This window comes from Scylla paramamosain, chromosome 26 (assembly GCF_035594125.1).
Source record: "Scylla paramamosain isolate STU-SP2022 chromosome 26, ASM3559412v1, whole genome shotgun sequence".
In the NCBI taxonomy this organism is placed as follows: Eukaryota; Metazoa; Arthropoda; class Malacostraca; order Decapoda; family Portunidae; genus Scylla; species Scylla paramamosain.
Window position 1 is genome coordinate 118988 of NC_087176.1, and position 16013 is coordinate 135000.

The 16013-nt window shown below is 39.6% G+C and overlaps 1 protein-coding gene and 1 long non-coding RNA gene across 8 annotated transcripts in view; one reads left to right on the forward strand and one right to left on the reverse strand.

Moving 5' to 3' along the window:
• Positions 1-67: 67 nt before the first annotated feature.
• LOC135113524 (uncharacterized) lies at positions 68-9831 on the forward strand. 7 transcript variants are annotated; one of them, XM_064028771.1, is made up of 10 exons: positions 68-128; positions 256-333; positions 4244-4478; positions 5081-5357; positions 6119-6659; positions 7155-7281; positions 7926-8112; positions 8271-8444; positions 8564-8686; positions 9205-9831. In XM_064028771.1, exons 5-7 carry the CDS (start codon positions 6402-6404, stop codon positions 8030-8032), a joined length of 492 nt encoding a protein of 163 aa, XP_063884841.1. In that variant the 5' UTR covers positions 68-128; positions 256-333; positions 4244-4478; positions 5081-5357; positions 6119-6401; the 3' UTR covers positions 8033-8112; positions 8271-8444; positions 8564-8686; positions 9205-9831. The 7 variants fall into 7 exon arrangements, 6 of the variants coding, with proteins under 6 accessions (XP_063884841.1, XP_063884844.1, XP_063884839.1 ...); XM_064028774.1 differs by having other exon boundaries at positions 75-333; positions 5169-5357; XM_064028769.1 differs by having other exon boundaries at positions 77-333.
• Positions 9832-11476: 1645 nt separating this feature from the next.
• Positions 11477-16013, reverse strand: part of LOC135113528 (uncharacterized) — a 7052-nt gene continuing 2515 nt past the window's right edge. Inside the window, exon 3 of the long non-coding RNA XR_010274867.1 lies at positions 11477-14392. This is a non-coding gene — a long non-coding RNA (uncharacterized LOC135113528). The remainder of the gene's footprint in view (positions 14393-16013) is intronic.

Here is a 16013-nt window from a genome sequence, read left to right on the forward strand (position 1 = left end):
ATAATATGTTTTTAATTTTTGAACTTGAAAATGCAATATACTTTAATTCAGAGATTTAAAAAGTGAACATACGTTTTAACCCAGCGGGTGCTGTAAACAGTACGTTGGCGGTTCACACCAGTTCAGAAGTAAGGTATCTTAAATTGCACTCGACAATGTTGTGAATACTTTAAAATGCTTGAAGCCATACTTGATGCCTTCCATAACGTGTAAAGTAAGAAGTTAGCCTGTGTTAAAAAGTGGTGATCCCTGCAGATTACCAAGGCATCCAGTCTCCCAGCAAGTGCCAAGAGGCATTCATTCAATGCTCCGCTGACACCAATTTGCCCAAAGGTATGCATTATATGTGGAAAGTACATTACGTACGGTGTAGAGGTGGTTGTCTAGTGATATAAATGGTAAGGTGGTGGTGCTGGTGATTGTGATGGTACTACACTGTTATTACCGTATGTCAGTATATTGAGGCTTGATATCACTTTTATTAATGTGCCAGTATTTCATTACCTATCTTATGAAATAACACTAGCTCTTGATATATTCTTGGTAATTGTCTAGAGTCCTTACCGGGCCTTATTACTGGTCTATTCACTTCAATTCTTTTACACATACCTTCACATGCACCTAAAACATCATTTTAAAGTGGGGGACAAATGCCCCCTTCCCTCTAGTCGGTTAGGTTAGGTTAGGTTAGGTTAGGTTAAGTTAGGTTAGGTTAGGTTAGGTTAGGTTAGGTTAGGTTAGGTTTTAGGTGCATGTGAAGGTATGTGTAAAAGAATTGAAGTGAATAGACCAGTAATAAGGCCCGGTAAGGACTCTAGACAATTACCCTAACCTAACCTAACCTAACCTAACCTAACCTAACCGACTAGAGGGAAGGGGGCATTTGTCCCCCACTTTAAAATGATGTTTTAGGTGCATGTGAAGGTATGTGTAAAAGAATTGAAGTGAATAGACCAGTAATAAGGCCCGGTAAGGACTCTAGACAATTACCATATTCTTTTCTACAAACCTTTAACAATAATTGAAAGGTTTTTTTTAAATTGAATTTCAATGCCTTTTCTTATTGATGAAAATAGGAAATAATTATGGCTACCACTGGCTAGACACGCCATACCTTGCCTTGAGTTTAGGTATGGTTAGGTTAGGTTTGATATGGTTGGGTGTAGTTAGGTTAGTTTTGGGTATGGTTAGGTTACAGCAAGTACAGTTAGGTTAGTTTGGGTGTAGTTAGGTTTGGATGTGGTTAAGTTAGTTTAGGTATGGTTAGATTACAGCAGGTATGGTTAGGTTAGTTTTGGTGTGTGTCAAGTTAGTTTAGGTATGGTTAGGTTACAGCAGGTATGGTTAGGTTAGTTTTGGTGTTGTTAAGTTAGTTTAGGTATGGTTAGAACCTTGGACAAAAAATGAGGAACATCACTGAACCAAAAGATTTTTATTTAATTATTTATTTATTTATTTTATTTATTTATTTATTTATTTAATTTTCTTTTAATATTTCAATGAAAATTAGCAGTATTACTTATATCTGTCAACTTTCCAAGAGGGTTAGAGAATGCCTCAAGCCATTTGTAAGATAAGATTACACGTAAATTGCTTGGTTTAAGAGAAACTGGCATGTTAGTAAAATGAATCTTTACTGTCATGTGAATGAATATTTATAAATGCAAAAAGTTTAAATCTCCAAGAACAACCTGTGTTTTACAGTAATGTGGGTAGCCCACATGGGACCCATAAAGTAGCCCACAAAACACCCACATGCCTCCCATTATCCAATGTTGGCTGGGTATATATATATATATATATATATATATATATATATATATATATATATATATATATATATATATATATATATATATATATATATATATATATATGAGGAGGCAGTAGAGACATCTGCCTAAATGATAATTACTACCAGTGAGGTCTAAAGCACTGTTCAGGGGGTGCTGTGAACTTATCATTAAACCCAGCTGTGACCTCGCTGAACGTTTCCCTTTGTGTCTCACTACACAAGGGGCGAGTCATAGCCTGCCCTCTAAAGACAACTCTCTTCCTCCACACAAAACTACAAGCACCTAATAACACACACACCCCTTCACTCAAAAATTTTAAAATCATCGTGGCGACTCCTACACCCTGCCTCGTAGTCCCCATCTGGGGGAGGGGACCATAAATGTCCCCAGGTCAGACTGCCTTTCTGTCAAAGACCCCTAAGTGTCTTGACACCCCCCTCAACTTTTTCTTCATTAACTTCTGCAACATTCGCAGTCAAAGATCTAATTTTCAATCTGTAGAACACCACCTCTCCTCTTCTAAACCTCATCTTCTTTTCCTCACTGAAACTCAGGTGTCTGAGGCAACTGACAGTAGCTCCTTTTCTGTTCCCTCTTACTTTCTCTATCCTCATTTTCAGTTCAAAGCTGGATGCTGCGTTTATGTGCGCAATGATTTAACCTGCTCTCGTGCCCACCGCTCTTGATTCTTCTGAGTTTTCCACCATCTGGCTACGACTACAGAGTCACTCTCATACTAAATTTATCTGTGCTGTATACCTCTCACCTAACTCCTCTGATTATAAGAAATTCTTTAACTACTTAACTTCCAAAGTGGAGCACATTCTGACCCTCTTCCCTTTTGCAGAGATCTCCATTCTTGGAGACTTCAATGTTCACCACCAGCTTTGGCTTTCCTCTCCCTTCACTGACCATCCTGGTGAACTAGCCTACAACTTTGCTATCCTCCATGACCTAGAGCAATTGGTGCAACACCCTACTCGTATTCCTGACTGTCTTGGAGATACACCCAACATTCTTGACCTTCCTTCCCCCAGCCTCAGCCCCAGCCCCAGCCTTTTCATCCCAGCCTCTCCCAGTGCATCCTAGCCTCTCCCAGTCCATCCCAGCCTCTCTCAGTGCATTCCAGCCTCTCCCAGTCCATCCCAGCCTCTCCCAGTCCATCCCCAGCCTCTCTCAGTGCATTCCAGCCTCTCCCAGTCCATCCCAGCCTCTCCCAGTCCATCCCAGCCTCTCCCAGTGCATCCTAGACTCTCCCAGTCCATCCCAGCCTCTCCCAGTCCATCCCAGCCTCTCCCAGTGCATTTCAGCCTCTCCCAGTCCATCCCAGCCTCTCTCAGTGCATTCCAGCCTCTCCCAGTCCATCCCAGCCTCTCCCAGTGCATCCTAGCTTCTCCCAGTCCATCCCAGCCTCTCTCAGTGCATTCCAGCCTCTCCCAGTCCATCCCAGCCTCTCCCAGTCCGTCCCAGCCTCTCTCAGTGCATTCCTCAGCCTCTCCCAGTCCATCCCAGCCTCTCCCAGTGATAATAAAGCAATTTGGATTTAAGAGAGGGAGATTGTGTGTTACAAACTTACTGAGTTACACTTAGATCTATAGAAAACTGTTATCAAATGGCATATAACATTTTATGTTATATGCCATAATTTATTATGGCATATAACAGATTATTATTACAGATGCCATTTCTTAAAGAAATGGCATCTGTTTTTTTTTTTTTTTTTTTTTTTTTTTTTATTATTCTCTTTCTCTCTCTCCCTCCCTAAGGCAGTGCTCCTCTTACAAAGGAAAAAATAAATAATTAAATAAGATAATTAATTTACAAATCAAGGGCTGGATTTGTGTCTGTGGAGGCCTGTGAGCAGCCTGAGTGTGGAGGCCATCTACCTGAAATATTTATATTAATATTTTTGTATCTGTATTCCATGCAGTTTTTAATACATATAATATATTATAGTGAAAGGAACATATTTATTTAGTGTAAATGAAACAAGTGGTTATTTTGATAGTAATAAAAAAAATATTTAGTTCATAGAAAACTAGTGTTTGATTAATTTAAGTTTCTTTCACTTACAGAATATTTATGTGGGAGACTCCTCAGATTGTGGAGACCCCAGATTGTGGAGGCTCCTGGGCAGCTGGTCTTTTTGTGGACTCCTAAATCTGGCACTGAACAAAATTCTCTCTCTCTCTCTCTCTCTCTCTCTCTCTCTCTCTCCTCTCTCTCTCTCTCTCTCTCTCTCTCTCTCTCTCTCTCTCTCTGTTCTCTCTCTCTCTCTCCTCTCTCTCTCTCTCTCTCTCTCTCTCTCTCTCTCTCTCTCTCTCTCTCTCTCTCTCTCTCTCTCTCTCTCTCTCTCTCTCTCTCTCTCTCTCTCTCTCTCTCTCTCTCTCTCTCTCTCTCTCTCTCTCTCTCTCTCCTCAACTCTCAACCACTGGATGGTATATCAGTTCACACAGCAAGAAGCCAAGGACCCACCGAGGCTGTCACTTGGAAGAGGTCATTGTTGTTGCATCCAGCATCCCAGCCTGACTGCCTAGACAGGTCCCGCAGGTTGCTGAATGGCAGAGGTGCAGGCTGCTCCACAGCAAGATGTGAGACCAGTGTGGCAGAGTATGATGTGTACACAATGAGGGACACACTGTAGCCAACCCAGTAGATTACCCGTGCTGCAGTGCTGATTGGGTAGGTGTTGGAGCCTGCAGGAGGAAGAGGAGGAGGGAAAGATGCCATGAAAAGGCAATTTTAAGACATGGAGGATGATGCAAAGGCAATTTAAAATCTTTGAAAGTAACACATCTTTTTAAATTTAAAAATGTAGAAAAGACCATTTTAAAATGTTTCAGAGATGAAAATGCAATTTAAGAGTTTTTCTCATCATTTCTAAAAGATTTATATCTCATATCTTACTAAGAAAACTGTTGATATCATCATATGAAGAGAACTACTGATAAAATTAAATACATTACTTGATATCCATATCAGTCATATTAACACCATTTGCTTATATTGCTCATGCCAGAACTAATTCAAGTTAATATCAGCTCAATTATGAAAATACACCAGGTATCATGTAAAGTTTCCCAGTTTTAAATCTATCCTTTAATAACTGTCTTTCTGTATTCCCATCTTATCAAACATTAAACACCACTACCCTTGCATTCAACTTAGTCTCATACCCCAACAGGTCCTCACCCTGCTGTAGGAGGGCTGGCAACATGTACCAGCCATCTTACCAAACACTAAATGCTCCAACACTTGAACTGACCAGTCTTACACCTCAACAGGTCCTCACCTTGTTGTAGGAGAGCTGACAACATGTACCAGCCAGCAGCAACTCCCATGCTAACAGGCTTCTCCCCCGTGGGTATGTAGCACCTCTGGAGTCGCTCGATGAAGAAGAGGATGCTGGCGAGGCCTGTCGTGTTAGCCGGGATGCGCCGGTACAGAGCTGTGTCCGTTGGGGTTGTGTAGGCAAGCATCTTCTTGGCAAGGTCCTCGTAGGTGGCCGCAAACAGTTTACGGCTGTGGGATGAGAACTTGTCTTGTGAATGTGACGTTGGGGTGAGTGTTAATCTGATTTTGTGTTACTATGTTCTGTGGGGAGTGGGTGTTAATGTGATTTTTTGTTAACTGAATGCTGTGTCTGACCTCCTGAGGTGTAGTATGGTGGGCCACAAGATTGTCCCTTTCCACTAGGGGCTGACAGATGATATTAAGAGTGTGAATGTGTGTGTGGTGTTAACGTGCTGGAGTGTGCACAGCCAGGAGTGTTTGGGGAATGAAAATAAAAGGAGTTATGGATGTTTAAAAATGCATCTTTTGAGAGCTAAGTATACAAGAAAGTTGGTGTGTTTGGGGAATGAGTAAACAATGAAGAAATGTTTTGAGGAACTGGGTGTGCAGAGGCAGGAGTGTTTGGAGAATGAGAATACAGGAAGACAGGAATGATTTGGGAATAAGTGTACAAGAAAGGAGTGTTTGAGTGACAATATATAAGGAAGAGGTGTTTTGAAAATGAGAGTACAAGGAATGAGCATTTTGGGAGTTAATATACAAGGAAGCAAGTATTTAAGGGACTCAAGTATACAAGATTATTTTCCTGTCATATGTCATTATACAGTGTTTTTCTTTGTTATATACATCATTCCCTTTCACTTTTCATATCTTGTGTTCTCGTCATTCTGATGTAATGTTACAGATAGAGAATGTTTGGTGTCAAATTTTCACTAATTTCATATGTGTATAAACTTTCATTTACTTGACTTTTTTTTTTACTATTACTACTATATTTGCTTGCTTTTTAAACAAGTCTTTTCTTTCAGAGGAGGGAAGCACAGGGGAGGAGGAGGACGAGGAGGAAGAGAGTGAAGAGTCACAAGAGGAGGAGGAAGGTGGAAAGAAAGAGGAAGGAGAGGAGGAGGAGGAGGAGGAGGAGGAGGAAGATGGAGAAGGAAAGGAGAAAGATAAGAAGGAAGGCAATGTAGAATGGAGGCGTCCTTGGTTTATGTTCAGTAAAGCCCCGTATTCTTGTCATGGCAATGTAGAATGGAGGCGTCCTTGGTTTATGTTCAGTAAAGCCCTGTATTCTTGTCATGGCAATGTAGAATGGAGACGTCATTGGTCACATACTGTTCTAATGTATGTGCACTTGCCACGCTGTTCACCAGGCAAAAGGCGTTGCAGAAAGAGCGCGAGATCACTGTGTTGTGGGAGAAGACAGAGTCCCTTAGTGGTCAGCTGGTGACGGTCCACAACCACAGCCACTTTGAAGAGAATGGCCTGAGCCACGACCACCTTGCTCAAGAAAATATCACGTTGACAGAGCTGATTAAACAACTAGAAGATAAGCTCAAACTTTCAAAGGTACCACAAGTGTCTTTGTATATTAGTTTGGTTTACTTTGTAAGATTAATCATTACTGAAAACAATACATGGAGTACGTGAGGTTGTGTGTTTGTTTATGCATGGAGACAGTTTCCTTAAAAATGGGTGGAGAGTACTATGGTGCTTTAGATGTGGAAGGATGAGTGGAAGGAATGCTTGGAGTGTGCAAGGCTCAAGTGTATGCAGAAGAGCACTGACAGGAGTGTGAGGACTACTCTGTCATGACCGTGTCTTTAAGACATGAACAAATGATGCAGTGTTGGAATCATGAAGGTGTAAAAATGCAGGATATGGATGGGATGCTACATCAGCAGCTTTTGTCATTAAGGGTGGTAAAGTGAAAGATTTGTTAATCACTTTGGTCTTTAGTTGATGCTTCTGGTGAGGCTTTCCTGTTTAAACTTGGCATAATATATATAAAATGATGTGGCATGTTAAACAAGTTAACTTACTGCCTTCTTGTGTCTTTCACAGATAGAAATAAAAAACATCACAAGACAGAATAGTGAGCTGCATGCACTTATCACAGAGTATAAAGTCACTCCCTCAGAGGAAAAAGACAAGGATGGCACGTCTTCATGTGAGAACTCAGAAGCTAAATGTGAGCTACCATCCACATGAATATATATTTGTATATCAAACTGACATTCTCCTTGGAGGGAGGATTTCCAAAGTGCACACACACACACACACACACACACACACACACACACACACACACACACACACACACACACACACACACACACACACACACACACCACACACACACACACACACACACACACACACACACACACACACACACACACACACACACACACACACACACATCTCTGCATCAGGACTCAACAGCCAGACTGATAAAACAATTACTTCACCCAAGATGATCAGCTGATAGGATTAGCTGTGGATGAGCCTCCTGTGGTGACTAGGAGTACAAAAGCCAGCAGCTAATTTTGGGAGCTGCCAGTCATCATGGTCCTGGTGTCTGAGGTGCTGCTTTTGCATTTTCCCAGTCATGGGTGGAGGCCACATCACATTTATTCATTCACAGTTGCTCTTAGTTATCTCTGTTACAAGTTTAAATTTTTCCTGGCTCCACAGACATTTCTGGTGCATCTAACCCTCTCTCCATTGCCCTTCTATTTCCCTTAGTCTTATACCCACTTCTTACATTACGTCTAATTACTTCCATTGGTCATTCTTGGCTGGCCCTCTGTTGCATCAATTTTTCACCTCCAGGTACAGATACCAAGGGGAAATTGCTGGGTCAAGTGGCTACACTGACATCTGAGGTTAGCAGGTTGGAGAGTGAGTGCAGCAGTCCTTCAGGTTCAGCTAGACTGTGAGAGGGATAAGTATAACAAACTGCTGGGAGAATCTCTTGCTCATGAAAAGTTGTCTGAAGATGTCATAACTGAACCAAAAGGTAAGAAAGTTTATATTCTCTAATAATAAAGCAAATAATTTTTCCTCACTGTTGCTCAATTTTTTGAATTAATAACAAAATAAAAGCATTGTTATTGGATTTGTTTATTGAGGCTGTATTAAGAAAAGTTGAGAGAAACAAACTTATTGTTTTATCAGGAGAAACAACAGGATTGGGAGGAACTGAGCTTTAACAGAAGCTGCAACAACTGCAGGAGGCTCACAGGTTCCTGGAGAGCAGGTTAACTTGCAGCATGAAGGAGGTGGCTGAGCTGAGTGACAGGAAGTAGCAGCTTGAGCATGCTGTAGTGCATGAGGAGACAGAGTCCATCGGTGAGTGCATGTTTTTTTGCTCATTTGAATCATCTGTAAAAGTGAAGTGGAGGAAGTGTTTACTGTTTACTGTATGCCATTTCCTTGGTCTTTTAATGAAGAATTTTATCCTTCTTCAGGTGACTACATCACCATCTACCAGTTGCAGCGAGGAGTGATGAAGCAGCAAGCTCAAGAACGCGAGTTAGACCTTGCCAGCCTCCATCATGAATGAGAGGAAATGAAGCAAAACCACTCTGCAGGTTAGTGCTCTCTTTTGCATCTCACACACTTCTTATTCATGTCATGGCAGATTAGTGATTTCTGCTGCATCTCACACACTTCTTATTCAATTGCTGGCAGGTTAGTGATCTCTGCTGCATCTCAAACGGTTCTTATTCAGGTGTTGACCAAAGTACTAAGCCTTCATATCATTACCTTGCTCTGTGATGGAGGCTACACCATCTGGCATCTAGCTGAGATTTAATGTTGCAGCAAAGCTTCCATATGAGTTCATGTAGAGCAAAATGTTTTCAAATGCCAGGGAAGTAGTGTAATGTAACCTTCCAGAGAAATCTACCTTTCATTTATTAGTTAACACGAGTGTTTAATGTACTTAATGTGATTAGCCAGGATCAAGGGTCAACTTCTTCACTGACCATTTAGTCTCAGGTGATGTATCTGTCCTCCATGAGTCACCAGAGACACATAAGGTGTTGTAAGTGAAATTTCATCTATTAGATTTATTCAAAATGTGAATTAACACAGTTGTTTCCTGCAGGATTTGATATCAAAGCTGGTGCAGGAAAAGGAAGCAGATCATGACCTTGAGCAGCTCGAGAAGATAAGCAGCGTCCTTAAGAGTCCAGTTGCTATCTTTAGCAACTGGATATCTGGAATGATATGAAGCCATATGAGACAGGCAAGCACTATGCTTTGCCTGACTGATACCTCTACTTTGCATTTATGACCCCAGGTAGTTCATCAGTCTCTCTCTCTCTCTCTCTCTCTCTCTCTCTCTCTCTCTCTCTCTCTCTCTCTCTCTCTCTCTCTCTCTCTCTCTCTCTCTCTCTCTCTCTCTCTCTCTCTCTCTCTCTCTCTCTCTCTCTCTCTCTCTCTCTCTCTCTCTCTCTCTCTCTCTCTCTCTCTCTCTCTCTCTCTCTCTCCCTCTCTCTCTCTCTCTCTCTCTCTCTCTCTCTCTCTCTCTCTCTCTCTCTCTCTCTCTCTCTCTCTCTCTCTCTCTCTCTCTCTCTCTCTCTCTCTCTCTCTCTCCCTCTCTCTCTCTCTCTGTTTGGAATTATACTGTATATTAGGAAATATCATTAAAGAGTGTGTGTGTAAAAAGTGTTTGCATTATTGTGCATTTGATGTTATAGCCCCAGGTTCTTTAAGAACCTGGGGCTATAACTTTAAGAACCTGGGGCTGTTTTCTGGTTTCATGATTTATAAAGATTGCTATTTTTAATAAAGTTATTGAAATTGTTATTGAGTGTTTGTATTGAACTCATTAGCTTTGTAATAGTGTGCGTCTCATCATGCATTCATTAATGATGTAGAGTGGAAATGTCCACTCCTATCATGCATAATATCAATGCATTATTGGTTTATGTTGTTATTTGTGTATAAATTGTAAAGTTATGCCAGTCTATTTTAGTACAAACTAAATATCAGCTGGAAGAGAGGACAGGTAATGGCACACTAAAACACAGGAAGGGACAATGATATAACCATCCAATTTAACAATACACAGAGGAAGAAGAATGAGAAAGCAATAAAAATGGATTATTTAATGGATGATTAATAGACCCTCATTTGTAATGTTATTTCAGGCAAGAATATTAAAAGAGACAGCTGGCTTGCCCTTTGTACTTGTTCAGCTTGCCCTTAGCACTTGTTCATACATGACAGAATGAGAGATCTATGGGTGGGGGTGACACCTGGAAATGGGTATGATTCATGAAGGGATTGATTGATTGGTTGACTGACTGATTAAGAAAAAAAAACGTAGCAGTGGAGGGTGGGGGGGGAAGGCGCCCCCAACTTTCCAGTCATATATGGCGTGGAAGGGACAATACCAGCAAAGAAAAATATGAGAAAATGCATAATTTACTACAAAACCCAAAATGCGAAAAAAAAACCTTGCCAAATTGAACCTTCCCACGAAGGTAATGAATGGAGTTTTGATGCAATGAGCCACAGTTACTTAAAACACTCAACAAATATAACACCTGCCAAAAAATAAAATAAATAAATAAAATAAATAAATAAATAAATAAATAAAGATAAAAACGCGAGAAAACCTTTAAATTATCACAACGCGAAATATACACACACGCTAAACTGGATGCGTCATTAATTAATATCCCCCCAATAGTTTATAGCCCCTCCCCTATTCATTGCTCCCCCCCCCCCCCTTCCCTGCCTTGAGGAACACCTTCACTTATGGCCTGCTGTTGGGTCAGATTTGAGCCATTTTAACCTCGAATTACATACAATACATACATACATACATATCGTCTCCTTGCAATAATTATAATAGTCTTCCTGGCTTAATTTTTGTTTATTCATTATTCCTTATGTGTTTATTAATTATTTGTCATTTGTCTAATTCCTTGTTTTATTTAGCCTCGGTATTTAACTAAGCATTTTTTTTTTTTTTTCACTTTCTGACTGTGGCCCTTGCAATGAACGGCTTAATTGTTTATTTACTGTTCCTTACGTGTTTATTGATTATATGTGAGTTATTTATTTGATATTCATGATTTTTTTTTTAACTTCGTATTTCTTTATATGATAGTTTTATCTTTTCGTGTTTTCTGGCTTAAGTTTTGTTTATTACTCCTTGTTTGTGTTATTAGGTGTGTCATTAATTATTTGTCTTATTTCTCGTAGTTTAATGGATTTTTTAGCACTTTAATTATTAGAGTTCCTCACCAGTCATTTTATTCGAGAGAGAGAGAGAGAGAGAGAGAGAGAGAGAGAGAGAGAGAGAGAGAGAGAGAGAGAGAGAGAGAGAGAGAGAGAGTCTAAATGAATGATAAAAAAAATAATAATCAGTTACAGTATTTTATTTATAAACAAGAACAATTCATGATAATAATAATAATAATAATAATAATAATAATAATATTTAAATACAAGGAGGAAAATGTGTAATAATAATAATAATAATAATAATAATAATAATAATAATAATAATAATAATAATAATAATAATAATAATAATAACTGCTTTTATCTTACTCACACAGATAAATAGTTTTATAAATAGTTTATTGACCATAAACATTGTGTACATACACACAAAATTAAATAGAACAGATAAAAATTTCAAAATGTAGTCAGTGACACACAGAAGACTGGTGACAAAACCTACTAAAGCCCATTAAATGATTGGGTGTCTCAAGTTTCCACATCATCAGTGGAACACTGCTTCTGAGCACTCAGGGATGGACAAGCTTTTCATGGCTTGTGTGAATGGAGACAAGACGTGTAGGGGATTTATTTGTTCTGTTTTTTCTTGTCCTACTCTCTCTTCCTCCCTCTTGACTCTTCCTTTGCTTCATCCTACTCTTTCTCTTGCTCATTCTTTCTCTCTCTCTCTCTCTCTCTCTCTGAACTTTTCAGACATAGCTCCTTATGATTTTTTGGCAATCCCAAACCTGTTGACAGTATCCTTATCTGAGAGCCAAGGAGACCATGCAGAATGTGGCAGCATACCTATCATTGGTTGCAGAAGCGTTTGAGCAGTGGAGTGATGGATGATTGTAGGAATGTGGTGGCACTGCTATCCACCATGACATTCATCCACATAACAGAACCATCTCACATGGTGCATTCAGCCTCAGGGAGAGGAACCTCTGTAGCCTTGGGCAGTAGCCCTTGGTCAGGTTTGCTCCAGAGTCAAACCTGCTTACCATCCGAGAATACCTTGGGGAGGAATGAGGAAGCCTTTTGCTCTGAACCCATGAAAATTGTTCAACCCTATAAGGGAAAAATATGTATGTTGAACAAATTGATGAGAAATGGAAGGATTAATGGGCTAAGTGTGTTGGATTACAGAGGGCTTTCTTTGAAGGACATTTGAATGATACCATAATTTTGGCCCTTAGCCCAAGGTTGGATACTTCTGAACCGTTCTTGCATTTTTAAGCTAAGTAATATAAAATGCTCAATTAACAAAGGAAGGATAATGAAAAGATAAAACAAATCAGGAATTATATCAATTCATAGCTTTATCATAGTTCTAAGTCATAAATACTACAAAAATTAGTCAATCTCTTCAGAAATAATTATAAGATAAGCTTTAATAATAAAAAGTATGTATAAATAGATGAAATGTTGTCACCTTCACCAATGCCGGCTTCTTGTTATTCAGCACATGCTTGTGCTTCCTGAACACCGGTCTCATACTGGATAGAGACAGTAATGTATGGAGGTTTGATGCAATACAACATTTTATATAAGGATAAAAACTTGCATAAACTTCCTGTTTGTGTTTTTCTACTAAGGTGCAATTGTTAGGTGAGCATTTGCAACTTCCTACACTTAAACCATAACATCCCTACTACAGTGGCTCAGAGCCACACCATCACTTGTTGCTTGTCCACTAGTAAATAATGAAGACTGCAACCCTCATGCCAGCTACACTATACAAGTATTTACAAATTAATGGTTGGATTTTCAAAAGATCTCTGATACAAGAAAGCTTATAAATATTGTGAAAGCTTCTAGTCAATGTTATATCATTTGCTTCAACAGAGGAAGAATAATTCAATCTTCCTGAATATTACAAATGAGATTTTATCAGCATTAACTTAACCATGTCATTCTAAATTATTCTACCTAGTTTCCAGGGACTTCAGCAGTGAGTAGCTTAACCAGCACACAGGAAAGACAGTGGGAAATTAAGATATAACAGGGGTGGCCAAAGGAGGTAGTCCAGCCATCTCCATACTCAGGTATTTTGGTTTGTGTTTCATTCACACACAGTTCCCCCTCCTCCCTGTTTCATTCATTGTCATTTTGCTCTCTCTCTCTTTCTCTCTCTCTCTCTCTCTGTGTGTGTGTGTGTGTGTGTGTGTGTGTGTGTGTGTGTGTAAGAGCTCAGAGCTCATGGTGACTGATCTTTGGGTAGGACTGAGGCCAATGACACACCACACACCGGGGCAGCGAAGTCACATCACCTCGGGTTACCTCCTGTACCTCGTTGCAGCTAGGTGAACTAGGGCTACACATTAAGAGGCTTGTCCATCTGCCTCACTGTGCCCGCCATTCGAACCCGGGCCTTGTTGGTTGTGAGCCGAGCGTGCTAACAACTACACTACATGATGTGTAAGTGTGTGTGTGTGTGTGTGTGTGTGTGTAGTGATGCAGCTGGGAAGGTCGTCTTATGGCAATTATTGATGAATGAAGGTAAAGGATGCGTGTCTATTACTTCTCTTTGTGCGTGTGTGTGTGTGTGTGTGTGTGTGTGTGTGTGTGTGTGTGTTTTTGTGTGTATACATAACACACACACATACACACACACATAAAAAAGTATTAATGACATGCACATCCATTACCTCCATTTGTCAATAATTATCATAAGGCAACCTTCTCAGCCGCATCAGCACACACACACACACACACACACACACACACACACACACACACACACACAGAAATTATATTAGAAATTATTCACTCTTCCACTCTTGACTTCCTTCATTGCAATGAAAACTCTTGTACTAGGCTATTTTCTATTTCCTGATGATACTTCTTACACTTGTCAGGCTTGAAAATTGCGACATTCGGCCTCTCTTCCTGATGAAACTTGACTCCCTGATTGCAATGAACAATGTCAGGCCTGATATGGCAGCACTGTTTAATAACCAGATACCACCAGTAGTGAGTGCAATAGTAGGTGTTGGTAGAGATTCTTGTGGGCTGTTCAGGGGATGGTGAAGTGGAAACTGCACACTTCACACCTGTAAAGAAAACAGACCATTAGTTGCTAGACATGAAACTTATGTCCTGAGATTCTTAGTAATGTGTTTGATAATTGATTCCCTAGACAACTGAAGACAAAAATAATAGAAGAATGTTGGGAATAGGAAATATGCCGAAATTCTTAATATGAAATATCTAGGAATTAATTCCCTATAAAACTAAGACTAGACAAGAAGCATAACACGGAAACAGAGAAGTTTGAGAAGTACGATATAGTATGAGAAGTGCCGAGATTTTGTATGCGAGTGCGTGGTAGCAGACGTATGCGTGGGTGTGGGTGTGCATACAGCGTTATTATAGGTGTGTGTGTGTGTGTGTCTTGAGTGCATGTATCTACAACAAAAATAAAAGTATATATATATATATATATATATATATATATATATATATATATATATATATATATATATATATATATATATATATATATATATATATATATATATATTATATATATAATATATATATATATATATATAGTTCACCAGGATGGTCAGTGAAGGGAGAGGAAAGCCAAAGCTGGTGGTGAACATTGAAGTCTCCAAGAATGGAGATCTCTGCAAAAGGGAAGAGGGTCAGAATGTGCTCCATTTTGGAAGTTAAATAGTCAAAGAATTTCTTATAGTCAGAGGAGTTAGGGGAGAGGTATACAGCACAGATAAATTTAGTATGAGAGTGACTCTGTAGTCGTAGCCAGATGGTGGAAAACTCAAAAGATTTAAGAGCGTGGGCACGAGAGCAGGTTCAGTCATTGCGCACATAAACGCAAGCATCCAGCTTTGGATCGAAAATGAGGATAGAGAAAGTAGGAGGGAACAGAAAAGGGGCTACAGTCAGTTGCCTCAGACACCTGAGTTTCAGTGAGGAAAAGAAGATGAGTTTAGAAGAGGAGAGGTGGTGTTCTACAGATTGAAAATTAGATCTTAGACTGCGAATGTTGCATGAAGTTACTGAAGAAAAAGTTAAGGGGGGTGTCAAGACACTTAGGGTCGTCGACAGAAAGGCAGTCCGACCTGGGGACATTTATGGTCCCCTCCCCAGATGGGGACTCCGAGGCTGGTGTAGGAGTCACCATGATGATTTTTAAAATTTTTGAGTGAAGGGTGTGTGTGTTATTAGGTGCTTGTAGTTTTGTGTGGAGGAAGAGAGTTGTCTTTAGAGGGCAGGCTGTGACTGCCCCCTTGTGTTGTGAGACACAAAGGGAAACTTTCAGTGAGGTCACAGCTGGGTTTAATGATAAGTTCACAGCACCCCCTGAGCAGTGCTGCACACCTCACTGGGAGTAATTATCGTTTCGGCAGGTGTCTACTGCCTCCTCCTATATATATATATATACTCGTATATATATATATATATATATATATATATATATATATATATATATATATATATATATATATATATATATATATATATATATATATATATATATATATATATATATATATATATATATATATATATATATATATATACATATATATATATTTGATAATTAATAAAGGAAAGTAATAACCATTCCTACTTAACAAGCCAATTGCCACTTACCACAGCAAACAAGGAGAGGGAACACGCAATAGTGGCCAGACATACTACTCC

Bases quoted from the DNA above. Each gene is read 5' to 3' on its own strand.
- LOC135113524 (XM_064028771.1), top strand. From the start codon at position 6,402: ATGGAGACGTCATTGGTCACATACTGTTCTAATGTATGTGCACTTGCC. The intron at 6,660-7,154 runs GTACCACAAGTG...TGTCTTTCACAG, and splicing joins ATAAGCTCAAACTTTCAAAG to ATAGAAATAAAAAACATCAC. The intron at 7,282-7,925 runs GTGAGCTACCAT...TTTCACCTCCAG, and splicing joins TGAGAACTCAGAAGCTAAAT to GTACAGATACCAAGGGGAAA.